The 26,271-nt window shown below is 40.6% G+C and overlaps 4 protein-coding genes across 4 annotated transcripts in view; 2 read left to right on the top strand and 2 right to left on the bottom strand.

Moving 5' to 3' along the window:
* The window catches only part of necab1 (N-terminal EF-hand calcium binding protein 1), a 29,535-nt gene extending 26,807 nt beyond the window's left edge, over positions 1–2,728 (bottom strand). Inside the window, exons 1-2 of the mRNA XM_018698100.2 lie at positions 2,543–2,728; positions 676–700 (exon numbers count right to left, since the gene is read on the bottom strand). Of these exons, the coding sequence (XP_018553616.1) occupies positions 676–700; positions 2,543–2,629 (112 nt within the window). The 5' untranslated portion in view covers positions 2,630–2,728. The remainder of the gene's footprint in view (positions 1–675; positions 701–2,542) is intronic.
* A 2,718-nt stretch (positions 2,729–5,446) lies between these two features.
* Positions 5,447–19,013, top strand: tmem64 (transmembrane protein 64). Its single transcript, XM_018698075.2, has 3 exons — positions 5,447–7,040; positions 13,605–13,760; positions 15,720–19,013. The coding sequence occupies exons 1-3, from the start codon at positions 6,330–6,332 to the stop codon at positions 15,909–15,911; spliced, it is 1,059 nt and encodes a 352-aa protein (XP_018553591.1). The 5' UTR covers positions 5,447–6,329; the 3' UTR covers positions 15,912–19,013.
* Positions 19,014–21,906: 2,893 nt separating this feature from the next.
* On the bottom strand, positions 21,907–24,291 carry tdp2b (tyrosyl-DNA phosphodiesterase 2b). Its single transcript, XM_018697983.2, has 7 exons — positions 23,962–24,291; positions 23,688–23,812; positions 23,410–23,559; positions 23,195–23,286; positions 22,848–22,966; positions 22,580–22,750; positions 21,907–22,487 (listed from the first exon to the last, which is right to left on the bottom strand). The coding sequence occupies exons 1-7, from the start codon at positions 24,106–24,108 to the stop codon at positions 22,206–22,208; spliced, it is 1,086 nt and encodes a 361-aa protein (XP_018553499.1). The 5' UTR covers positions 24,109–24,291; the 3' UTR covers positions 21,907–22,205.
* Positions 24,292–24,437: 146 nt separating this feature from the next.
* acot13 (acyl-CoA thioesterase 13) lies at positions 24,438–26,270 on the top strand. Its single transcript, XM_018697986.2, has 3 exons — positions 24,438–24,606; positions 24,750–24,934; positions 25,779–26,270. Exons 1-3 carry the CDS (start codon positions 24,523–24,525, stop codon positions 25,936–25,938), a joined length of 429 nt encoding a protein of 142 aa, XP_018553502.1. The 5' UTR covers positions 24,438–24,522; the 3' UTR covers positions 25,939–26,270.
* Position 26,271: the final 1 nt, after the last annotated feature.

Genomic DNA, 26,271 nt, shown 5'->3' on the forward strand with positions numbered 1-26,271 from the left:
TGCGTGTTTCTCAAAAATGAAGGAAAGTGCTTTCAGAACAGAAACTCTATGAGATATAACCATATGAGAGTATCTGTGATTTATTAAAATGTTTACAAATTGGAATGGAGGAAAAGCAGAACAGTCTGACTGTATAAATCAGACTCAATAAATCAAAATGCACGGCCTGCGTGCCACAGAAGCTGGAGATCCACAGAGTTATTTCACTTCTTTTTGGATTCTCTGCATTTGTGCTTTCTTAGACAGTATTTAGGATGAATGGGCAGAAACCTGGACTTAGCCTCCTGCTGTCTCTTGTCAACAACAAATAAACTACACATTTCTGTGTGTTTACACCGCACACTGTGATAACACTGCACAAGATAGAGGAGGAGACACAACCACAGAATTTGCCCTGAGTCTCCAGCTGTACATCTCCAAGTCATTAACTGTGGACTGCCGAGATAAAAGTGTCTAACTGGTACAAATTTTTGACGTTCTTCTTCATTAATGCTCTGACACTGAGCCTCAGTGGGCATGGTCAGTTTCCTGTTTCCATGGAAACTGAAAGAGAGTCATGATCAGAATTTCATTGAGGAAGTACATCTGTTTTCACACATGGGAAAAGAGGGCGTCGAATTAAGACAGATGAGAGTGTGTGTGAGTCTGAGAGGAGCTGGGTGCTGAGATATTTACCGTTTTTATCAGCTCTCCGTAAAATCTGCAACAAGAGAGGGGAAAAGATGTAGTGTCAACAGAGGTTTCACATCATCAGAGTTAAAATAAAAGTGTGTATGTGCGTGGGGATCATCGATCACACTCTCAAAAGCAGTGTGGCATTAAATTATTGATAGCGCTATCCCACAGTCCAGAGGAGATGAAAGGCACAGTGGCAATGACCACATCAGCTTTAAAAGGCTCAAACCACCAACCTCAAAATAGCATTGCCTACTTTCTCTTCTTGTCATGTTTGGGCTTGTCAATAGTGAACAGGCTCGGAGCGTATTTATACATCATCACTACAGGCTAAACCTGACTGTATAATCCTTTATGTGCAAGATCTAAATTTGAAATTAGGAAATTTTTTCTTCCAAGGATTGCTTCAGCTCCGTGCTACATAAGGGTGAAGATACAAATTAAAAAATACACCCACCCTCTCCTTGTTCTTGGCAGTCTGTCCTGTGTTCTGACTTACATAATTCTCACATTAATCCTGCTAATCAGTCTTTGTCACTCCTTTTGCTGCATAATACCCACACAGACCTGCTCTCCCTCTGTCTCAATTCTACCTGTTGCTCATCTTTCATTCATCTTCAGTCTCCATAAGCAGTCAGTTCAATCCCTAACCCAGAGACCAGATCAAACACCATCACTGTTTTGAACCCTGCACCAACCTACAACTGGCTCCCATAATCTGGGAAATGAGTAAAATTCATTAATTCAATTGAGAATAAGAATTGAATGTATTTTTCCTCCATTAGATCTGTTAATAAAGTGGAAGTCTGGCACTACCAATGAGAAAAAAACTACACATGGTGACAAACCTGCACCACCAGGCGTCAAGAAATAACAGAGGCAATGCTCTTGTCGACCAGCTCATCCCTGAAGAGCTGCGGTTTCATTCTCTGTCAGTCAATGCCAGAAGATGAACATCAGTGAAACATTTGATGTGATGGATACGACTTCCCGCCTTTAATAAATCTCGGCTCTTGTGTGTCTCCTGTCTCTTTTATACACCGAAGGCAGCCAACAGGTTGATGGCTAAGGCATCACAATTAAATGAAAGAGCAGAGGAATGAGGTGGAATATAATTAGGTGGCAGATACCGAGGTGCAAAGCCACGAAACGGGAGGGAAAGCTCTTGAGAGAGAAGCAGCACTTGAGGATGATCATTAGCTGCACTGATACATCATGGGATTTTAATCTTTAAATCCTCAGCATCTGAGGGAAATCTACAAGTTTGGGGATTCCTAGTTTTTTTTTTTTTTTTTTTTTAATAAAAGAACTTTAACTTTTTAGATTCAGATGTCATATAATGTTTTGCATAATTAAACTAGATTTGGCTCCCAACAAAAATAACAGCCTGACTTTTATCAAACAAGAAGACTTCCAGCATTTCATTAACTGGATACTTAGTTTTGAACAGTGACATGTAAATGGATGGCCGGTCTTTGAAAACCTTACACTAAGAAGCCAAATTAAAGGTCAGACTTGTCAAAAATAATTAATTTCGTAAGGCAGGGAACCCTCTGTACCCTGCATACATTAAAGGGACCCACATGAACTCAAGTGATTCAAAACCTCTAACAAATAATTATATTAAAATCACTGAAATGTAGATTTAGAATAAAAAATGTATCTTTTTTACCCAAATGCAATGATTTTTTTTTAATGATAGTTCAGATATTTCTTTCCCCTGTTATATGCTATAGAATATTACCTAGGTGATGAAATGAAATGATAATATAGTCTTACATAAAATAAGTTTCTGCACTTAATCAGAAGGAGTGCAGATACCAAACAGTGAAAATTAAATTCGAGTTTTTTTTTTTTTTTTACTTACATCAATGAAAATCGACATTCCCTTTTTAAGCTCCATTTGAGCGCTGGGCTCTTCAGGTACAGTCTGAACCTCCTCTGAACAATCCATCTTCCAAAATGTGGCTTCAGTAGCAAACTGCAGAGGAATGTGTCCGCCTGAACCTCTTATCTGATCGCTGCCACTGGTCAGAAACAGCGACTCCGTACTGCTGTCAATTAACCAGCAATAAAACACACGACTTCCGAAGTCAAGTTTCAAAATTTAACAATGAATTTTATCATTTTATAGTATGTCATTCTAAAAATATCTATTTCCTGCAATACTTTCACTCCTTATGTTAAAACTCAAATATGATCTCATTATGCTGCGGATAATTTTGAGTTTTTTTTGGTGTTTTTTTTGCATTAGACCCACGCACAACGAAACTTTGTGTTTTATTTTGACAAATGAAATCACTACACTTCCTGACACACACTGGCTGCATCTGTCTGTGTTGACGATGAATGTAAACCTGCTGACTCTAATATCGCTGTGCACAGTTTACATTAGCGGATCACTTCTGTAACAAATACATCACTCTAATCAAGTTACATGTCTGTATGATATAAAATAAACTATAGCTGAATAAGCAACACAAATGACTTACATGTATATGCCTAGATAAGAGAGTGCTATATACAGCAGTGAAAGAAAAAGACCAGTCTTGCAAATATTAAGAGTTTCTGAGTTTATATTTCTTCAGTAACTTCCTGTATATCTCTTAGCAGTTACTTTTACTTTAAATTGACCATAGTGATTAGACTTTTAGGTGACATTTTAAGACACTTTCTTCTATTTTTGTTGGTGATATTGATTCATTCCAACATATTCAGGGGGTATATTTAGAAAAAAACACACTTTCAATTTGTTTGTAAATTAAACATTAAAGATATATATAATCACAAACACCAAATAAGCATATAGCTTCTGTTGGTTTGCCCTAAATGTACAGTGATGAAGTTTTAATTTGCATTCATTTAATCCTGATAATGAATCTGGCGGTCAGCCGTTAAATGTTTGATTGAAGGTATGGATCAATCATCACATCACTTAAATTCTACTGTGAGACAAAGCAACCTACTTGGATTATTTGTAAAACTGTGTAACAGTTCCATCTAGTGGAGTCTTATGAAAACACACAAACACACTTCCCTCCAACATGAAGCATAAACAAATCATTCTGGATGTCTGTAGTGAAAAAGACTCGTTTAATGTTATCTGTAGTGTAGGATGACAGTGAGAAAGCTCTTGAGAAAGACTCATTGCAAAGGCTGCACAAAGTTTTTTTGGGAGGAACACCACCTGAAGGCTTTCTTCACCCACAGCTGGGAGAGCCAGGGGGCAAGCGGTGGTAGATGCATGAATGCACATATTGTCTGCTTCACTCCCCTCATTAGGAATTTATGGTAAGTAAGTCAGGCAGGGAGATTCCCCTCAGGCTACTACATTATACTGTATGCTTAGAGAAATACAGAGGAGTATGTATAGGCTGACATCAATACAAATTCTGTTGCATACTACACTACTATTACAAATCCTGTGTGAGGTAAGCTCTATGTAACAGAGTTTCTATGTTGATTAATTAAATATATATATGTGATATGACTTCTCTGAATGACTGATGTTGATATAACTTATTTCCAGAACTAGAATGTAATTAAGTACATTTACTTGAGTACTGATCTTAAGTACGCTGGAATTTTGAGATGTTTCTACTTTACTTTGTATATCTACATTTTAGAAGGATTTTGTAGTGTTCAGGTATTTATTTGACAGCTAGAGTTTCCTCAGGAGATTTAGACTTGACATTAACACATGAGAAGACTATAAATTATGATGCAGTAAACAACCCAGCAGTAGCCCACATAAGGCAGTTAAAATTAGCTCCACCTCAGCCGCCTACAAAAATGCTGCTTAGAAGTTAATTAGTCAGTGGTAATAACCCAGTATTAATTATGTAATAATGTAACACTCTGATCCATTCTGCATAATGTGTACTTTTGATTGCCTTAAAATTTGAATGCAAGACTCTTATTTAACTGGATTATTTGGACTTTGCGAATGTTACTTTTGCTTAAGTGAACGATGTGAGTGCTTCCTCCACCACTGCCACTTTCAGAATAGTTTATGAACACATGTCTTAACAGTGGTGGAAAGTAACTAAGCAAATTAACTGAAATACTTTACTCCACTACAATTCTAAAGTACTTTTATGCTACTCTGTTTGCCTACTCAGCTACATACACAGAGGGAAATATTGTACTTTTAACTCCACTATGCCTGTCTTCACAACTGCAATTAGTAGTTACACTGAAAATTAAAACTATTTCAACAAAAAATATGATCAACTTATAAAACTGATGAATGTTATAGGTTAAACAACCCAACGTTATAAAGCCAAGTTACTTTAAAATGCATGTTATAGCCAATATCAGTAAAAAAAAAATGTGAAAAGTAAAAAAAAAAAATGAATGTAATATTCAGTCAGGTGTCAGTTTATTAGGAACGCTTAACTAAAAAGCTAATCTACCCTACCTAATAGGGTCTATCACAAGAAGTAGAAGTATATATATATATATATATATATATATATATATATATATGTATGTATAGTGTTAAATTGACATGTCTTCTTAACTATTAGCACTTAGAATTTAAGTATAAAATGTTAACAGTAAAGTCTGAGGATGAGGTAATTAACACGTTACTGTTTGGTTGTGTAATAGTTAGGTCTGCTTATGTGGCAGCAGGGTGGCTGACCGCAGGAGGAAACCGTGTAAAGATAATTCATCCAAAACAAACCAAATGTATAGTGAAATCTCGCGATGGCCAGTGGTATCCCCCCTGATTGGACGAGGAGGTGAAACGGACGGTCACGTGGGCTGAGGTTACTTGGCATTCTGGGACACAAACAGTGGTCGGTGTGAAGAGCTCGAGCAGCAGCGACATCAGCGGCTTCCAACGCGGAGGGAAGGCGACGAGAGGAACAACAACACCCAAGCCCTGCGGAGAAACGGCGACCTGCGCTTTCACACCCGACTTCTGCGTCCCGTGTGTGGCTCTGTGTGTCCGGGAGAAGAGGGGGAAGAGGAGCTGGAGGCCAGCTTTAGTCTCTGAAATGCAGCGGAGGACTTACTGCACACTGCGAGCTTGTTAGCTAACGACCGGAGTAAGTTAGCCTTGCAGTGATTTATGCTAGTGGGTTATCGTTAGCAGGATGGGGTGGTGTCATCAAAGTTGATGCTTTTGCACCACGTCTCGGTCCAAAAAAGTGTTGTGTTGAATCGTCAGTGTCCCCACAACCCGTCTCTCTGCTGCCCTGACAGCTCCCTCCATCCATCGACTCTGCACTGTCCTGAAGCTGAGGGGTGGCAACTCTGAATATGGCGAGTGTTTCAGACAGAGACTACAAAACTGGCGCTTGTAAGTCGTTGGAGTGGTACGTTGCCCAGCTAGTGTACCCAAGATAAACACTGTTATATTGGACAGTTTATGTAATGGCCAAGGAGAGTGGCGGATTTCATCTGTATGTGTCACTACACAGTTGCTCTCAAAGTTGCAGAGCGATGGGTTGCCACTGCTGAAGCCATCCTCTTAATCATTCATAAATACTCGTCTCTGCTGGAGCTCAACAATTTGACACTGCAAGACATGGACTTGCGCTGGATGTAAAGACCGTGAGAAACCCTCTTAACGTCACAGCTGTCTCCAGGTCGGACAGTTCATCTGAGCCCTGCTGCTGGTCCCCAGAGCTCATTTGAGGGCCAATATGTCAGTGTCAGGGGCCACGACCGTGCAGCTTTTCACCAAGCTCATCAAGCATGCGGTGGGCAAGGCGCAAATTCAGCTGAACCGCTGGCTGCAGAGAACTGCCACGGAGGAGTGTGACAAAATTGACATCCTGATATGCAGCGCCTTTGACGAGAGAGGGGCTGGCATAGGGAAGTCAGACGGAGACCCCGAGGTTATCAGCGACACAGGGGGGACGACCTTTGCCAGTGGTGGAGAGTTTAGACACCCGTGCTGTATCACCACCTTTTGCTTCAAGAGCGCCCTGCTGGCATGCATCCTGACTGCTGTGTGCTTCTCCTCGGTTGCCCTTGTGCGCCAATACCTCAAGGACCTCCTGCTCTGGGTGGAGAGCTTGGACAGCCTCGTCGGAGCCTTGCTGTTTATAGTTGGTTTGATTATTGTGTCATTTCCATGTGGATGGGGATATATTGTTCTTAACGTGGCAGCTGGCTACCTCTACGGCTTTGTGCTGGGCATGGGACTAGTCATGGTGGGAGTTTTAATAGGGACCTTCGTGGCACACCTGGTGTGCAAACGCTTATTGACTGACTGGGTTCTGAACAAAGTTGGGAACAGTGAACAGCTCAGTGCTGTCATACGAGTGGTGGAGGGAGGAAGTGGACTCAAAGTTGTGGCCTTAGCGAGACTCACCCCCATTCCTTTTGGGCTTCAAAATGCAGTTTTCTCGGTGAGTATGAAAACACTATTGTCAGCTTTTCCTGTTCACTTCAGAAGGACATTAGACAGTCATGTATTATAAACTCACCCACTCACAGCAGTGAACTGGCCAGGAGCAGAGCTCATTAACCTACTAGAGGACGGGTCAGCATATCACATGCAGTCATGACAATCAAACCTGTGACCTTTTTGGTTTTAGAAGGCACATACATTCTTATTGTTAGGCCAACCTGACACATGGGAAATCAGATCTACATGTGACACCTCCTCTATTGTCCTCAGTCTTCTAGTTCCCAGAGGGAGGAAACTCATTCCTGTTGTAGATAGGGGAAGTGCTGCTATGAAATGGATTCTGCTGTAGCCTAAGGACAGCAATTATTATATCAGCTCATAGTTTTATTTGAAGCAATGTTTAGTCTGAGCTCAATAACAATCCAGTGATTTTAACATAATCTAGACTAAATCATGGACATTGTTTTTCTTTAAATCTGAAGTCATCAGTCAAGGCAACTAAACCCATGTGATTGACATTATAAAGCTAAGAACTATCAGGATATTACTCTCAACTGCACTCCTGCACTTAACCTGAGGCCCTTGTCCTTCATGCATGGCATGAATAATTTATACTGGCTGATTACCCTTCACAGTCAACTCATTGATAACGCCAAATGGGAAAAGCCTTGAGGGATGTGTTACTGTATTGTAGAAGATCAGCTGGGGGCAGGGAGGGGGTCATGCAACATGGAAAATGTTATGCCAGTTGTAATTGAATGATTAATGAGGAATACCGACCTGAGGGTGAACTTGATGTTATGTAGTCACTCAGGCTTAGATCTCCAGAGTATTACAAGACATACTGCAGCAGAAAAAGACCTCCAATTGCACCAGATTCTCACACGGAGCTGGAATTGACATAATTATTATTTCCATAACATAATTGCCTTACGTAAGCCTGCATCCTAAAAAGTAGTCAGATGGTTGTTTACATTAAATATTGAAATTAAAAAGGCTGCAGAATTGGAGAATATCAGATAAAATAGTTGCTACTTCAGTGTATTGGCATAGCACTAACAGTGAAAACCATATCAGGTTTTGCACAGTAGAAAACTGTATCTTGAGAGACTGCTGCTTACATCCTCTGTACATAAGCAAATAATGCAGAGACACAGTTGATGTACATGATATTTACATGTATATGCAAATATTTTGACCCAATGAAAATCCGACTGGGGTGAAACATAGTTCATCTAAATACATTTGTAGTTTAGCGTCAGTGCTCAGGAGTTGAGATGTTGAAATCTATATGCAATTTTTATGAGTTAAAATGTGGGGCTCGTCAAACAGACTTTCACTACAAATAACATGGAAAGTCAAATAACATGGAAAGTCAAACAGACTTTCCATGTTATTTCCATAAGTAACATGGAAATATGTCCAGGGGTAAAGTCAGCAAAAAGAACAAAGTTCAGTTTGTTCTGGTCACGTTGGAATCTAGCCTACTTAAAAAAACACCCAGTTTTGGGGGCAGACCACACATTTTAAAACTAGAAAGCAACAGGATTAAAATGCTGTCAAAGGCATCATCACATGCAGTATTTCACTGATTCTTTTTTATGTGACTAGTGACATTTTATTTCCCCTTAACTTCAGCTGTTGCAGCTGCTGCTGCGAAAAATGTTTGTCGAGAAGAGCATCAAAATAGTGTTGAAAGAAAACAGTAGCACAAACATCCAGAAGTGGATGCAAAGTGGGGAGCTTGAAAGGCATTTATAGCTGAGAGCATGAAGGAGTTGATGCACAGGCCTTAGGCAGGAAAAGGAGAAAAAAAGATGATGACGTAAGTGTGTTTCTCAAGCACAGTAATTGCATGCTGCAAAACCAGTATGTTTTCTGAGGTGACTGATTTACTAAGACATGTCACAGCTGTATGGAGATTGGTTACTTGGCTTTTGACAGTTCTGCCACTTGACAATAAACACTGCTTTGTTAAATTCATTCAGATCTTGAGATGTGTCAGCTCTATTGATCCAGCTCTGGTAAATTTTCTTTAGGTTTTATTTTTTATTTCCATTATCTTGGTCTGCCCTCATCAACATACATGAGGACGCAAGATATTAGAAACCATAGTCAACATAATAATCCTAAATAAGGACACCTCACCCAGATTTCAGAACGACTAAAGAGATGAGTCAACGACTCTGTGTTGATATTTAAAACTGAGATTTTAAACAAAATATGTCACACATGTAGTATTTATTAACATTATAACCATTAGCACGATTGGCTGCCTTTTCCAAAACTCTTTTGTGTTCTGTTATGAAAATGTGTTGAACTCGCATTATTTTTGACTTGGAATATATTCCATGTAATTCAACTCACATTATAATAATTGTTGGTGCATTGCATGTTTTTGGATTGAGTGATAAAAGTGTTGATTTTTACATTTGTTTTTTACATTTGTTATAGAACTGGATATCAGTTTTGTATACATTTGTAGAAGGAATGTTCAAAGTGATGATTAAACAGTAGAGTACTAACAGCTCAGGGGCGCTGCTTCATGCTAGAATTAGTGTTGTTTTTGTAAATTTATATTTCATTATGACAATACCCTCAGATAAGCGAAAACATTTGGCAGCAGTGATATGAGATCATCTCTGGAATCAGCTGACTGATGGTACAAGAAGCACTAGAGGCAGTACATGTTTGTGCTGCACTTGTACATTGACTGAGGGTGGTATTTGAGAAGCATATCCAAACTTAAATGCTCGGGCTGTGACATTAGAGTTGAGCGGTGAGCTGACAGAACCAGGGATTTTGGTGGGAGTTGACAAAAATCGGTGAAGAGAGTGGAGGTGCTCTTCAGAATCTGTGATGATCTATTTGAAAATCCATTTGAATGCAGTATGAGGCTAAAAATTAGTGTGTTCCTCCATTATTAGGATGTTCGCATCACAACTCTGTGTGTTTTCTCAGGTCATTGTGATGAGTATACATGAAATACTGCTGTGAATTAAATTTAGGATTATGTATAGTTTACCTCCAGGATTAAGAGAGTTTGCAAAGATAAAAATGATTGATTCCTGTGTATTAGTTCAACACTATAGGTAGCAGTTCACCTGTCCTGTTTTTGAACAAGACATGCCGAGCAGATGGTTTTCTTTTGCCTGAATGACTTAAACGGCTTCTGTTTGTCACTGGTTCATACTTCAGGCTCCACAGTAAGGACATAGCTCTCTGTCCAAGGGTTGAAACATCCATCTCATGCCAGGATCGGGGCTGAAGCTTTAACATTAGTCACAACATTGAACTTGCTGCTCCAGTCTGGAGAGGTGAAAATGAGGTGTCAAAGTCAAAAGGACGGACCTTTTACAAAGTGTTGGCCAGCTGCTCTCACTGTCACCAGTGTTATTGGTGCCCTTCAATCAGTTTGTCAGACTGTCAATTATAAGGAGAAGTAATTGACAGTCTTGTAAAATACTGCTTTTGAGCGTGCCCTGGGTTATTATCTGCAGGGGAAAGCAAACAAACACTTCATGAAAAAGGACATCAGCTTTCAAGTCGCTCAACCCCAGTTGCTATAAAAGTGGGTCTTATTTTCTATATGCCAGTTTGCATTTGTCATATTTCCACTGGTTAGTTTCAGCTAATGCAGTTTGTCCATGTTTGACTCATTGTCATGACTTCTGAGGTACTTCCCCTTGATTATGGATCTACAGAAACAGGAATCAGTTCTTGTTTGTTTGTTTTTTACCAAGGCACCTGCATTTTGGGCTGTGATTTTCAAAATCCTTTCCACACCAGTATACAATATTTTGTCCACTGTCTGTATGTCAATGAAGTTAAACTAACTATATCCTGACCTATACATGAAATCTGATAATGATATATGGGCTTATATTAATTTTCTTTATATAACTTGCAACATAAACATTTTGATAAAGTCCCTTAAATGAGTTTTTTGTGACCAAAAGAAATGCCATGTGTGGGACATTTTACAGATAAAAAAAATAAACCAGTATCTGGTGGGTCAAGGTCATTTATTGATTGGCATACTCTCCGATTCGGATAGCGGCCCGAGGTAGAAGGAGATGAGTCAAACAGTTCTTGTCACGTGCTCATGCATGCTGTTTTTGAGTGATCAGCTATTTTGTTCCAGCTGGAGAGGTAAATGGTCGGGTGGAGCCTTCACCAGGGAGTTCAGCCGACCCTGCCAGAAGCAGGCGAATAAGCTGAGTCCCTGTCTCTGCCTGCCTCCTCTGCTACATTCTCACTTCCTGGCCTGGAGGGGGTTTGAAACCCAACCTACTACTCACTCGCTCTCTACTGCACACCTTGTAATTCATCTTACCTGGAGGCTCGTTATTAAGCCGAGCTGATATTGTATCTTTATGGTCTGATTCTCAACAATAAAAGGTGAAACTAACCGTGGGTGGGTACTTCTAGGCCTCATACTGGCTCACTGTGGAATTATGTGTTGTCTGCTCTGCCCTTGGTAAGCACTTTCTGTGGGTGAGGCTACATTTCACCGTGCCCCCTCGCTTACTTTCTGCTGAAGTGGATGGTGCTACATTATAGCGGGTAACCTAAAACGACACAGAGACTGCAGCAGTTAGCAAAACAATGGGACAGCTCAGGAAAAATGTTTCTTTGAGGACGAAGTGGACGTATTTAGAGCCCCACGTGTATTTTATTACAGCCTTATAACCTTTAACACTGCCGGCTGGCCCTGGCTCCATCCCTCTTCTGTCATAATGAGCTGATGAAGCAATTGGGAGATGTATCATGTGATTTATAGAACCCTAACTATGGGCAAACATGTTTGTGCAGCATTTAATCACAACCCTTGCTTCATCCTTCACACCCCGATAAAAAAAGGAAACAGCATCACAGTAGCAATCCTTAAATTTACTACGCAGTCAACATACCCTACTTACTGTTTTGTTTACAAGCACAAACTTAGACCTGCATTGCTGCCGCTCTGAATACAAATCAGGTCAAGCCTAGGATGGGATGCTTTTTCACTTGAATTTGCAGATTATCTTGATACACAGGCTTGCAGAAACGAGTAGGAGGTTCAGTGGGAATTCTCTCTCTCTGCCGTGGTTATAAAAATACCAACGACCAGCCCTTCCCACATCGTACATAAGGCAGCTGCATACGCTAGATTCCTGGGTGGGAAGAGACTTCAGAGGACATGTGCCTCACAACTCGGGGTTGATGGCTCAGAGGAAGAGAGCGTGTTCCTTTTTCTTCTTCTGCGGCTCTCACAGAATCACATGCCATGTCTCAGAGATGAGCTGAGGGCGTTTTGACTGTGTTGACACACAGTGTGGACACATCAGCGCTAATCTTTCAAGGAGAAAGCACTGTTACATGATAGTGCTGAGGAAAAAAATGCTTGATGGAACATCAGGGAGGAAACACAGCTCGACAACATCAGCTTGATTAACCAGATTTTGATAATGTCAGCGTCCTGTGAAGTGTAACTCAGGGTCTTATCAGTGTGCGGTGTGATTACAGGAAAGGGCTGGGGATTTATCACTGTGAGGAGACACTCGGGCTGCATCTAGCACAAATGTTTTCCAGTCCTGATAACATTTTGGCACACATAGAGTCTTGCAGCAACACGCAATGGCCCCCGACACGCCGCTATCAGCCACAGTGTAGTCACAGTACACATGGTCCCAAGGTCACATCCTCACACAGCCGGTGCAGACACGCATCGGCTTATGTCATCACTTAATCAAGGGATCAAGGGTGACAGCGAACCAGGCACTTGTTTATATTTAGGTGGTTGTACCAATATATGAAATGAGACACTGGGCTTGGATGTGTGATAGTGTGTTGTAGTTCAAGGTAATTACACCAGATGGTACTTGGAATCTGTTTACCAATCCAAGCAAGATTTTGCTGATTGTTGTCTCTTGTGGCTGGAAATTTGTTCATTTGCTGCAGTTTTTTTTTTTTTTGAATAAGAACTGCTGTAACTGTCACCAGGAACACAATTACAGCTGCATCTTAGGAGTAAGTGCTGTCCAACATCCTGTTCAAGACCTGAACAAATCCTGTATGAATTCACTTGACATGGATTCATCCATTGATTGGAACTGATTCAGTTTGCATTACTTCATATTGTTGCCAAGTTATAGATTTGTGATCAGCTTTTTAACCCAGCTCAAGTTTCCAAGATCATATTGTTTAATTTTGTCAGACCTCCAACCTTCCTATAGTTTCAATTGGTACATATATTTAATTCAAAAGATAGAGTGTTAAACACCCAGTGTCTCGAATCTTTAATCTTTAATGTCTTATTTATTTCAGTGACACACGCAAAGTCATGTAGATTGACTTCTGTTGTTGTTGAGTTTTAGTTTAAAATATTATTGTGTAATTTCAAACTGCAGGAGTCAAGTTCATAAGCAGATTTAATGCTGGAGATGAAACAGTGTCACATGAATTGAACTCCAGCCTTAATCCTGGCTTGTTTTTCCATATCAGTGTAAAACATATAAACCAGAGTGCTTAAATCAATTAAAAATTAAAACAAGTTTCTTTTCATTGTATCCATTTCAAGATCACAGACGTGTCCTTGCCAAACTACCTGGTGGCCTCCTCTGTGGGTCTGTTGCCCACCCAGCTTCTCAACTCCTACCTGGGCACCACGCTCCGCACCATGGAGGATGTCATCGCTGAGCAGAGCATCAGTGGCTACTTTGTGTTCAGCCTGCAGGTGAGTGAGATACTGGTTTTCCTAATGTCCTGAAATAACCCTGGGTTTCACATTTTGCTTTGTAGTGGTCCTAAAGTGTCAAAGATGGATATGAGAGGAGGAGACACTTCACTCTCACCATTTAACATTATTTTAACAGTGTTAAAATAATTTTCTGAAATTTTGTACCAGAACTATTGCACTTCTTCAAGTTTTTGAAAAGGAAAATCAGGATTGTGGTGCATCACTTCTGCATTAACAGCTACATTTCCACCAAATGTTCTGCAATTAGGAATACAGCAAATTACTAATTAGTTCTTTTGCTACTCAGATGTTTAGTAGCATCCCTACTAAACAAACATATGTAAAGAGTATTTCAGAGAACACCATTAGTTCACCAGGACGTTGACATGGCAACAGGGAAAACATGTTTTCCACTGACACAACCCAAATGACCTCCGCCACACAGACACAAGAGACTGCACACTGTCTGGTTCTGAGAAATGCATGTTGTTTCACAGCTCTAGTTGAGTTCTAATAGTAGCAGTTAGAATGATTATAATACGTCAAGCACACACGGATTGCAGGTGACACACCTGTTCCTCCTTTCTGAGAACTGTATTTATATAGCAGTGAATAGGCAAATTTGGACCACACCCTCATACTGAAGTAAAATGTTCTGTCGGTGAATCTGTTTTTTTTTTTCCTCCCTCACATCCTAAAGTCACGTCTACGAAGCCTCTCAGACCAAGACATCTGTCTCTGCTTTAAATCTGTAGTTACATAAACGTCTGAAGAACAAATGTTAAAACTTATGTAGCTATGCTAAATATGCAGACAATTCTGTGTGTATAGCTCCAAAAGTCATTTCAAGCTGTCGCCACACTGCCAACACCTGTTCAGCCTGTTCAGGATCAGGGGTGGCTTCTGTGTGACGCTCACAGAGTTCAAGGGTCTTAAAGGTCTTAATCACACAGAAGCTTTTTTTAACTCTTGTGGTGGGAAGCTCCATCTGGAGGAGCTGATAAATCTCGCTGCTATGAGTCAACCACGATACACATAATACACATAAACCTTTACTTTTTCAGCAGCAAACATATAAATACAAATACCAAGAATCTTGAGTAAAAATTAATTCTTTAAAAAAAAAATCATTATATTTTATTAAATTATATCAGGTTACAGACTCCGTTTTTAGCACCGCAGCCATCCGGCAGTTCCCTAAACGTGACCTTAAATAAATAGTTGTACATCGGGAAATATACCTTTGGAAGAACATTACCTTCCTGAAGACCAAGTGCTCCCAGCTGAGAAATAGTCCACATAACTCCCCTAAAATGGTAAGCTATAGTTTTTACAATTCAGTTTTACACAAACAAGACATAACGTCTTAAATTACTGAACTTTAGAGGTGCTGGCAGGCAGATTTTTTTCATTGTTAAAAGAGCCAGGCTAGTTTTTTCTCCCTGTTTCTAGTCTCTGTGCTAAGCTAAGCTAACCAGCTGCTGTTGGCAGCTTCATATTTTTCATACAGATGTGAGAGTAGTATCAATCTTTAGCAAGGAAGCAATGTTGAAGTAACGCTTTACATACAAATGATCACAATGAGTTTGGTGCAGTGTTGTACACAGATAAATTAGGAATAAGAGACTGTAACAATTGCTGGTAACCAATCGTAGGTATCGGACGTATCAGAACCAGTATCTGCTGAGAAAAAATCTGATCTGAATGTCTGTCTTGGATGTGTAGTTAGAGACTTTGTAGGCAGCAAACTAACTTTTCAGCTCTGTTCAACCCTATGGTAATTTTTAAGTTTGGAGTGTTGTTATTTCAGTGTAATATATCCTGATGGTTGGTGTGTCTAACATTTTTGCCCTTGAGAACAAAATATTAGATACACCTTAGAATATGAGGCAGAAACACCACCACCATGTAACAGGAAAGCCATTTAACAATATGAGGTCTTCTTGTCTTGTGCAGATCGTCATCAGCATCGGCCTCATGTTCTACGTCGTGCATCGGGCTCAGGTAGAGCTCAATGCAGCCATCGCCGCCTGCCAGATGGAGCTGAAGTCGTCACACATGAACGGGTCCTCCACCAATCACAGCAGCTTCACCTACTGCAGCAAGAGGGCGACAGCTGGCAGTGGAAACTGCATTAATGTGGTGTGACCTCAAAGTCACCAAATGTGGTGGTGGTGGCTCCTATGACTTAACTGAAACTGAACTGCAGAGCTAAAGGGAACCTGCTGAGTTCAGACAGAGCCTGAAACTTGTCGATGGCGTGTTACGTCATCACGCGTGTGAGGAAAATCCCTGAAAACATACATCTTCAGTCGGTACATTTTTTTTTTTATATGAGTGGGATCACGCACCTGATGAAAATGGTTTTGTGGTTAATCATCGTGGGAGTATTTTTTTGTTTTGTTGTTATTTTCATTAAGGTACTTCTTACCATTTACTCTGTTACAGGAGATGTCAATGAAATGATGATGTTTAGAAATATCAAAAGTGGCTGAATGAATGAGTGAGTGATTTAAAAAAAACAGCTTGGCATTAACTGCCTGCTAACACTATGAATGTGCAATCTTGAGCTTTCTAGAGAACCAAGGAATTGTTTTTCCATTTCAGTGTCAAAAGAATGCCAGCCTATGCACCTTTATCTCATACTACATCTGTTTATCTTTAATTTCAGGAAATTTTAGGATTTCTTTGTCTACATCCAGTGCTAATTTACGATATGAATAATAAGGGCATTATTAATATTTTTGAAAGATTTTGGCTTTTTAGTCCGGTTCATTTTTTAAGTGTCTTATTTTTGGGACTATGAAGTGAGGGGAGAAGCTCTCAGCGAGCACTACAGGCCCCTCTGACCGTGTGATTTCTGCTGGCTCACGACCACATCAGCCAAATTGGCCTTGTCTGCCCGGAGATCATTTTAGCGCTTCTGCAGTTTTGAGAAGAGCAGCTGGAGAGAGGAGAGCAGATTTCGCGGCAGGAAACTCAGGAATGTTTCTGCCAGGAAAGTTGAAGTGGCAGCGTGAGCGACTCCTCTGTAGCATAGCCACATGTTCTGCTACAGGAAGAGTCCCTCACTGAACTGAAACTGAGATGTCGAGCTTTCCTCTAATTGTTTATGATTAATTTGGTTTTACATTAGCTCTTTTTTACATTTTTTATTTGGCTGTGAGATTATCCATTAGGGTTATAATTACATAGTTCTTGCTTAAGATAATAGTTTTGACAATGCTGTGCAATACATCGGTGATGAAATGGCATGAATGTCATATTTCAGTGCTGAAACCAAACTAATCAGAAATGCTCTCATGCATACAAAATAACTCAAACCTTAGTCTGTGTTTTTTTTTAGGTTTTACTTACATTATAGACGAGTAAGCTAGATGATATAAAGAGGCCGTTATTTTTTATGTGCCATAATTTGATAAAGCTGACCAGATGCCATGACACTGGCCCCACCTGAGCTGAGGCCACATGTGACATATGACTTAACTTTATTTTATTACTTAATGTTGGTAATGATAGAAATTACCCGTGAACATTTTTTTGTGTGTTTTAGCTCTTAATAATGCATCAACAAAGCTCTCGTGCTGTAGGTTTGTTTGCACAGTCCACTACAACCGACAAACATGATTTTCATACAGATAAGTTAAACTGGAAAGGGGTTTGGTTGTTCAGGAGGTGAAGCGGATGTGTCTCAGAAGCTGACAATCAAACAACACGGACACTAAGTGATGAATGTGATAATACTTATTATTTTTAAATGAATTATTGTGATGCTGCTCCTCAGACAAAGTCTGATTGAGGAATAATAAGGGCTCCTATTTGAAATCTCCATCTTTATGTCCCTGTATTTGTTCACAAAAGCCTGTTGTATTGCTGGCTCAACTTTTTGTCTTTTGCTTTAATATTGTGTACTTTTTTGTACTTTTTTTAGCCAGATTCAATGTTTGCCCAAACACATTCCATGCTGTCAGTCCTCTGAAACACTGTTGAGTTATTTTCATTCTAAATGTTGGTTGAAAGGGCCCCTTCTTGTATGAATTTAGCAATAATGTTTGAAAGTCAAAAAAAAAAAAAAGAAAAAAAAAGATAGAAGACCTACCAATAAGATCTTAAGCCAAGTGTTTGGGAATTGCTGTTCCAGTGTTACAGATTTGTTTGTGAGCGTTTATTTTCCTTTCAAAGGTAAACAAAACAACTGCATTTGAGTTGTCAGTCGATCCATGTTCCGCTGTAAGATTGAGTATCAACATTCCCAGGTTTGTGTTACAGTGTTCAACCTGCCTTTTACCTCCTTCTGCCTCTGATGGACATTTCTGCTGTTGCCTAAGATGTGGAAGAGACACAGCAACGTCTGTGATCAGAACAGCTTGTTCAGCTTTGTTGCACTTTCTTTGGAGACTTTCCTTAAACCCTCCGATCGCTTGTTGATGTTTAGCGATCGGCCTCTCACTCCTGTCACATGAAAATCTTCGAAATCACACTTAAACATTTTCCAGTGTCTTACTTGAATTGAAAGTTTACGTAGAGAGAGAGATGAGTATGTTTTATGGCTGCTGGCTTTATCAAATCTACTCACTACTCTCACTTTCTTACTTTTTAAAGGCATGGAAACAAGTTTTTCTTTAGTTTTTGATGAGAAAATATTGTAAATACAAAAGGCTTTCACCTGACAGCAGTGTCTCTATTTTCCAAATAAAGTGTGAATCGTGTAGCTGTTCTGCTCGGAAATGGGAAAAGAAGTGGACGTTACGCCATGTTTAATGCAAAAATTAAGTACATAAAACTTGATCGGCCATTTCGGACACACTTCATAATATTTTAGCCTCTCAACTGGGATTTTGAAAAAGAGATTGTGGTGAAAAAAAAAGAGCAGTTTTACAGCAAAGGCTTTGGTTTTTTCTAGGTGGGCTCTACTTAACTTAGATTTAGTTATGCAACAACTGATTCCTAAGGGAAGTATATTTCATAGATACCCACACAAGACCTGGATCTGGGATGTAACTGCACACCTGATCTGTCACAGAGGAGTACAGTGTGAGATCGGTAACTTAAAGAGGCGAGCTAAGGGTCACGTTTGGTGCTATGAAATGCAATACTTCCCCATCTGTATCAAGTGCATTACACATATACTGTATTTTGTAATACAGAGAATTTTACAGTGTATAAATATTGATATTTATCGCTGTATGATGCTTGTTCAGTGTTATTTATGAGAGAGAAAATAAAAACCTGTCAGACTTTGTTAAAAAATGTTTGGTCAGATTTTTATTTGATTTTTTTTAAATTATTTTTTTATTTGCACTCTTTTAATAAGTTACAGATTTACACTTCTTGTTTTTTATTTTTCACCTGCATTACAGAGTGCCTTACATGATCATATTTAATGGAAAATGCTGTTGAGTTGCATTATGGGAAATGTGTGATTCAGCATTTTTAGAGCTTGACCCATTCTACCAACTAAAAGTTAGGATGTCTCGGCCTCTGCTGCATCAATTTTGACCAATCTTTTTTTAGTCTGTCTTTTATGAGTCCCCCCCAACCTTTAGTGGAAGACTAAATCACCAGAGTACCCTTTGAATGTAGAAACTTGTAGTCCACTCTTCCTTTTGTTTAATAATTTACAGCTCAGGATACCTTATGTAATACTCAGTGAATCCCTGCCTTTTCTTGCCTTTACTCACCTTTCTGTCAACCTTGCCTAAAATCCTCTCAACAGATGTTTTTACAGATGTGTGTTGAAGAGCTTCCACTGCTGGTTAAATTTCAACTTGTCTCTATCTTTAAGCTGCCGCATATCATAACCTTACCTGGAATCCTATAGCACGAGTCTCTAAATATTACCTGACTTCATCCCTCACCCCTTGAAAGTGATGGGAAGACAAAATATTCTTGCTCAGAAGGTTTCCCCCTTACCTTGCAAACCTCTAAATAACTGTCAGTCTTCAAATATGCAGCAACAGCAGCAGCACTGTATGGCCAGAAATAATGCTGGCTTCTAGGGCAGTTTGTCACAGCGATTTTGAAGTGAAGTAGTGATGGATGTGGCGGTGGTAATATAGAGTGGAGCACCACTTGCGCTTGCCCTTGCCTTGCCTGTGACAAGCTATCTGTACAGGGGGGTGGGGGTTGTGTGGATGGTGTTTGACAGACATTGTACAGATAGATTCTGTTTGTGAACAGTGTTGTTCCCATGTGGCCACACACACACACACACACACACACACACACACACAGTGGAAAAGTTGACCGCAGTCATCTGCTCACATCCCCAAAAACAACAAAAATACAAAAACCCACAGAGGGCCCAGCCAAAGTCTATCAATCAAACAGCAACAGACCAGACTCCTTTTGCATTTTATTGCTCCATCTGTTACCAGGAGCTGCAGCACAGTTTCATCTGCCGCTCTTCGCATGACCTGCCAGTCTCTTCTGGGTTCGGGTCAGATCTGTGTCTGATCCATCATCGTCCAACCCCGCCTCAAAGGACAAACCTCATCCTGGAGGCTGCCCACCAGCGCACAGATACTACGTCTGCACAAAACCAAGAACATTCATTTTGACGGGCCTCAAATGAAAGCCCTAGCTCTCACTAAGGGCTACGCTTTTGGAGGGAATGCTCCAAAAATACATCTGTGAGGCTGTTGGTGCTTGAAAACACGTCTGAGAGTGAAATTGTAAAAGAAGAAGAAGAAGAAAAAAAACAGGGTGAGTGAGATTATCTTGGAGTATGTCCATGTGGCCTTCCTGAGGGAAACTTATGGTGCGGATGTTTCTGAATTTGTGGAGGAGGGAAACATTGAGGGATCCTGCTCAAGGCAGACAGATGGATCACATGACCACTTTCTTGGCCCAGACAGCTGTTGCCTCCATCTGTACCATCTATGACCTGCTGCTGTTCTCCTCCTCAATGCTGTAGTGCAAAAGTGCTCAGCACACAAGTAGGACAAAGCAGTGTACCTACGGAGGAGCATGGGAAACCTGGCCCAGAGTCTCCAGAACTGTCCCAGAGTCTCCAGAGCCCCAAACAAGACCACAAGCAGGAAAAAAAAATCCACATCATGCCACAAATTATCACTATGCAGGGAGAGAGGAGGATGCTTTTTCTTAAGGTTTACATATTGTAGGTTTTAGGTGAACTGAACTCAACGGATTCAGTCCATGTGTCCTTGCTGATGAGGAACCAGGGACCAGGGATGGGGCGAATGAGGGAGGGAGGTCTTTTCCGATGACGCCTGCTCCAAGGGAAGAGTCACATCTGTGTCCTCTCCCGAGGTCAGCTCTTCTTTACTCCGTGTGACTGTGCTGTTAAAAAACGGCGCTGTCTGCTCACTGAGCAGACATGAAAACACACTCTCAGATCTGAAGGGTGCATTACACAGAGAAGTGACGGAGAAGTCTTGACAGTGTGTTGGCAGCGATTGTGAAGAGGAGGTTACATCTGGTTTAGGGCTGAACTTAGGCCTATAGAGAATGTAGAATATAGATTTTAGGTGTCATCATGGTATACAGCACAAAATCATTCTAATAGGCCCTTTTTACATCAGATATTGTATATTACATTGCAGGAAAACCACACGTGTTACTGATTATATTAATAAGGACTGGACTCCATTTAGCTTCACAACTTTCAGGACCTTAGCAGTGTTCGATGTAAGACTTCCTGCTGTTCCTGAGTCAAAATGTCTGCTAAGGCCCACATTCCCTCAAACACGTCCACTAACACACAAGTACACACACCCACACAAACTTATTCACCTTTTCTGTTATGTCATATTGCACTAACTGAATTAAAATTAGGTGATTCACTGAGAATCAAAGGCAGACTGGAGATAACAAAAACCAGCATCATTAATCTGACCATTCATGTGTTACAAACTCTGTACTGCTCTCTAGTGGTCAGACGCCAATATTACATTCACCTCATCAAAACACTGCTGCCTGTAAAGAGTTTTTCAGTTGTCAACATTGATCATGTTTATTATTCATATAAAATGGGTGAACTCCACTGAGGAAGACCGTGTGATCTAATCAAAAGCTCCAGAGCAGCCACTAATCAACCTTGCGGTTAAATTGTGCTGTAAGGTGTAAAAGGTCAAGACTGAACTTTCAAACCTAACTATAAAAATTTCAAAACACTGCAAAATTTGATATTTTAATATTTATTGGTGCTTTCTACATCTCTTTTAAGTAGTTTTAAGTAGAGGGAAAAATGAGCAGACTCCAACAAGAGACACATTAGAGGATAAAATTCACAAACCAAGATATAATATTTACAGGCAACAAATCTCAGATGAGATCAGGTCATCTTCTTTCACAGAGAAAGTGTTTCTGTGGTTTAAACCCAGTGGCAACGCTGGCACTGTAAAACACACAAGACAAACTAGACCAGCTGATTTCAAACGAGAGCTTTGACTCGCATGTCTAAGCTTGTTTTGTGGGTTTCTACCCGGCAGAGAAGCTGCAGTAGATTCCCCAGTGATCACTAGTGTAACGTCCACAGTCCAGCTTCTCCAGCCCCACCAGGGCCATGTGGTCGGGGGCCAGACGTGGGACTCCATCTTTGGTTGCCGGGCGGAAGTAGACCCGGTCGAAGCGGCAGCGACTGACATAGGGAACGGTCTTGTTGTTGTTGGCTTTGGTGTCCCATGTGTAGCGGCAGTGCTCCTGCTTGCCCAGTCGCTCCCAGACATCACAGACACTGGAGGGCAGGCCCACCTTTGCCACCTGAAATGAAGCCCAAGTCAAGTATTACTTAAGAGGTACACACTGTGATTACATGTATGGAAAGTGACTGCATGGAGAGACAAATGACTGACCTCAGGGTCTCTCAGGTTTGTGTCCCCTCCAAACAGGACGGTGACATCATCTGCTGCCTCTCCCATCCTCTGCATCACCACTCGCAGCTGCTTCATCCGCTCCTCAGCATGGCCCTTACAGCTCTCAAGGTGGGACGTCATCAGACAAAGCTTCTGGCCTTTGAAATCCACCTGATGTTGGGGGAAGAAAATGTCAAATTTACATCATGTTCAGGTGAGCTGAATTTAACGATTTGAAGTCTTTTTTAATGACTGTCTGTGCACAAACTTGAGCTACAAGCAGATTCCTCATCATCTGCGTGGTGGGGTAAGTTACTGTCTCGCTCTCCAGCAGTTTGACTCGTGACCTCTTCAGCATCATCCCAGTGAAGTAACCCTCTTCACCACCTGGTCAGCACAAGTAAAGATAGGGGGAAGATTAAACTACCAAGTTTGCCCACAGGTTCTGTACAGTACAACTGTTTTTAGTGCAATGGTATGTGTGTTGTATGCTGTGTGTATAGTCCACTATTACTTATTTAAATGGACACTGCTGTGTATTTTTCTTGCTGTCTTATCCCAACAGGGACCGACTGCTAACAAGAGAAAGCCCCTACATCGTTGAAAATAGTGTACCTTCAATGATCAAGTAGCTGACAGCCCGTTTCTTCAGATACTGGACATAAGGTGGAATGAGCTCCTGTAGGAACACCACATCAGGAGTATATCTGCATGAAAAGAAGAGTCACTGTTCAAATACTATCAACCTTCCTTTTGAGTACGCTTGACCTACACATTGTATCTACAGGGACATTGTTCTGCAGAGTAATAGTGAATAAACATGGGCTCACAAGACTAAGTAGGAGCACAGGCCTCTGGCACGCTCTGCAAGGTTGTCTGTATCAAGTCCGTCAACGTTCCAGGAGATCACGGACAGTTTACCATCATCTTCCTCTGAGGGTTTGTGTGAGGTGACAGGACTCTCTTCGGTCAGATCTATGCTGGAAATTTTTCAGATAACATTGGAATTCAGAATTATGGTTGACAACAACAGAGAGAACTCTGGGAGACAGTCATACTACACTGATATAAATGTAAACAGTGACACAAGGGAAGACAGCAGACATACCAGTCTCCTGTAGCCTTTTCATCAACCTTCTGTCTTTTGGGTTTAGGGCTAGTGCCTCTCTCTGGAGAATCTTCCTCTTCAAATACTCTCTCCAGGTCTGCCTCAAAGAATGAGTTCAAAGCTCTCTGAAAGACAAGTGATGGGGAAGTACTTTCTTTGAGTATTGTAGTCTGACCTAAACAATGAAATAAGCTGCAGCCATGTTGAGCTGGAATACAAATTCAATAAGTCAGTCCCTAGCTACAACAGGCCTCAGTTGGTGTAGCTACTGTACCTCCATCTCCCACTCATTTTCAGCCAGGTAGCACTGAGCCACAGCGCTGTCCGTTCCCGCTATTGCAGCAAACTCATCGCAGAGACGAGTTCTGTTTTCCTCCACATCAGAAACTGACGGTTTGTCCGACTCGGATGTAGAAGCCATCTTGCCCAGCCACAAGATTTACTCACAGAATTTCAAAGGAAAAGTAAAGTTAATAGCAAATATTACTCCATGTTTTCTCTTTTTCACAGCAAGTTATTTCAGGTGTATCAGTGAAATGCTTCCGGGTGATGTTGCTAAATAGCCTCCAATACTAACTAAAACAAGCGCAGCAAACAGTACTTTACACGATTAAAAGTGAACAACTCTACGTTTCATGTAGAGTTACTAAATAAACCACATATTGTTAGTGTTGTGGTGCTAATTACTTTCTGAACTCCAAATCTGGCCGAAAACGCAATTTAGTCAAAATGGCAGATTAGCTTCAAGTTTCACCCGGACGATTTATGGAACGCAGCAGTTTCCGGTGTGAAGTAAACAGAAGTTTGACATTGGCTGCGTTTAATAGCGTCTATTATGGCTTCGATGACTTTAAATTCGTTGAAACAGATAATGAGAGCAATGGTGGATAATCCAGGCTTCGACAGAGTGCTGAGCAAGGTAAATATACACATTCTGCAACATTTCGTGACCGTTTTGAGTGTCTTTGTGTGTCTGTGAGCACTCACTGCAACCAGCCTGTGCTTTCAAAGCTAGTTACTTATAAACTTTATCACAAAGAGCTATATACGTGTTTCCCTCAGGTGGACATTTTGTCTGCCAGCCCAGGTAAAATGGTGTGTGAGATGCGGGTAGAGGAGGAGCACACCAACCGGGGAGGAACGCTGCACGGCGGGCTGACAGCCACCCTGGTCGATGTCATCTCCACCATGGCCATCATGAACAGTGAGAGGGGAGCACCGGGGGTCAGCGTGGACATGAACATAACGTGAGTCCATCAACAGGGTAAACCTCAATAACAGCCAAAATGTATTGCCTTATAACATGTAACACTAGTTGATTAATTAATTAAATGAAAATTGGAGTTTTAATCTATGAGCTCCATTGAGTAGATTGGTTATACAGTTCATATCCAATAAAGCAAAATGTGTTAAATTAACCTTCACAGATGGATAAGAGTGTTTGTGGACTAGTCATGTCCATCTTTGCATTTATTTCCACCTGTAATTTTCATATTTGGTTCTTAGATAGTCCTGGTTTAACCAAAAGAAAGACTCTAAAATGTTTTTATTTGGATTTTTATGTTTAGATTTTCAGTCAAATGTTAGGTTATAACTTAAGTAAATGTAATTTTCTACCACAAAGGTCAGTTTCAATGCCTTCTTTGTAGTGTTGGGAATATGTTCAACTTAAGAAAGAAATACTTCAATTATATTTGTTGGCTGAAAAACAGAATATATTCAGTCTAAAAATGCTGTAATCTGTATATAAAATATCCATCATGTGAACGTGTTTAATTGTAGAATGTAAACTCAGGCCAGATTCCTAAAACCCCTAAAAACCTAGGAAAAAAAAGGCACGTGATCTCAGTGTCCTTAAGTGTAGCTGCAGCTTTGACTTCAGGAAAAAAAAACTGATCTTTATGTTTATTACCTTCCAGGTTTTTCATAACCCCACTCAGCCTGTAAATATGTGTGGTGTCAGCTTGTCTTAAAATTATGATGAATTAACCTCCATGTTAATATGCATGTATTGTTTTCCAACTTGGGATGACCTTCATTCATGTTGAAGGTCTATGAATGACTGAGAAACAAACTGTCACTGTCTTACAGATATATGAATGCTGCCAAGATGGGAGAGGATGTACTCATCACTGCCCAGGTTCTGAAGCAAGGACGGACGCTGGCGTTTGCCACGGTAGATCTCACTAACAAGGCCACAGGGAAGCTCATTGCACAAGGAAGACACACTAAACACTTGGGCAGCAGCTAAACTGTCTCCAATATGTGCCTGTTTGTTAATCACAAAATCATACACTTGTACTGTCAAAACAAAAGACTCTGAGTGAAGAACTAAGCTATCCCCCTCCTGTAAATAGTTTGCAAAACTCACTGATTGTGTAAAAAACTTGTGGTGGGTGCCACAACTCCATAATACTCCTCATAATCCTGCTGGTTATTCAGTGACCTGTGTTGTTGGGACTGTTGCATATTTGTCGTCAACAGTTACAGAGAAACTTCTTATAGTTGTACAGTCAGAATCAATCCTGACCTAACTTATGTATCACTGATTCATGCACATGCAATAAAACAAATGGACAAAGAG

Source organism: Lates calcarifer, linkage group LG3, assembly GCF_001640805.2.
Source record: "Lates calcarifer isolate ASB-BC8 linkage group LG3, TLL_Latcal_v3, whole genome shotgun sequence".
NCBI lineage: Eukaryota > Metazoa > Chordata > Actinopteri > Centropomidae > Lates > Lates calcarifer.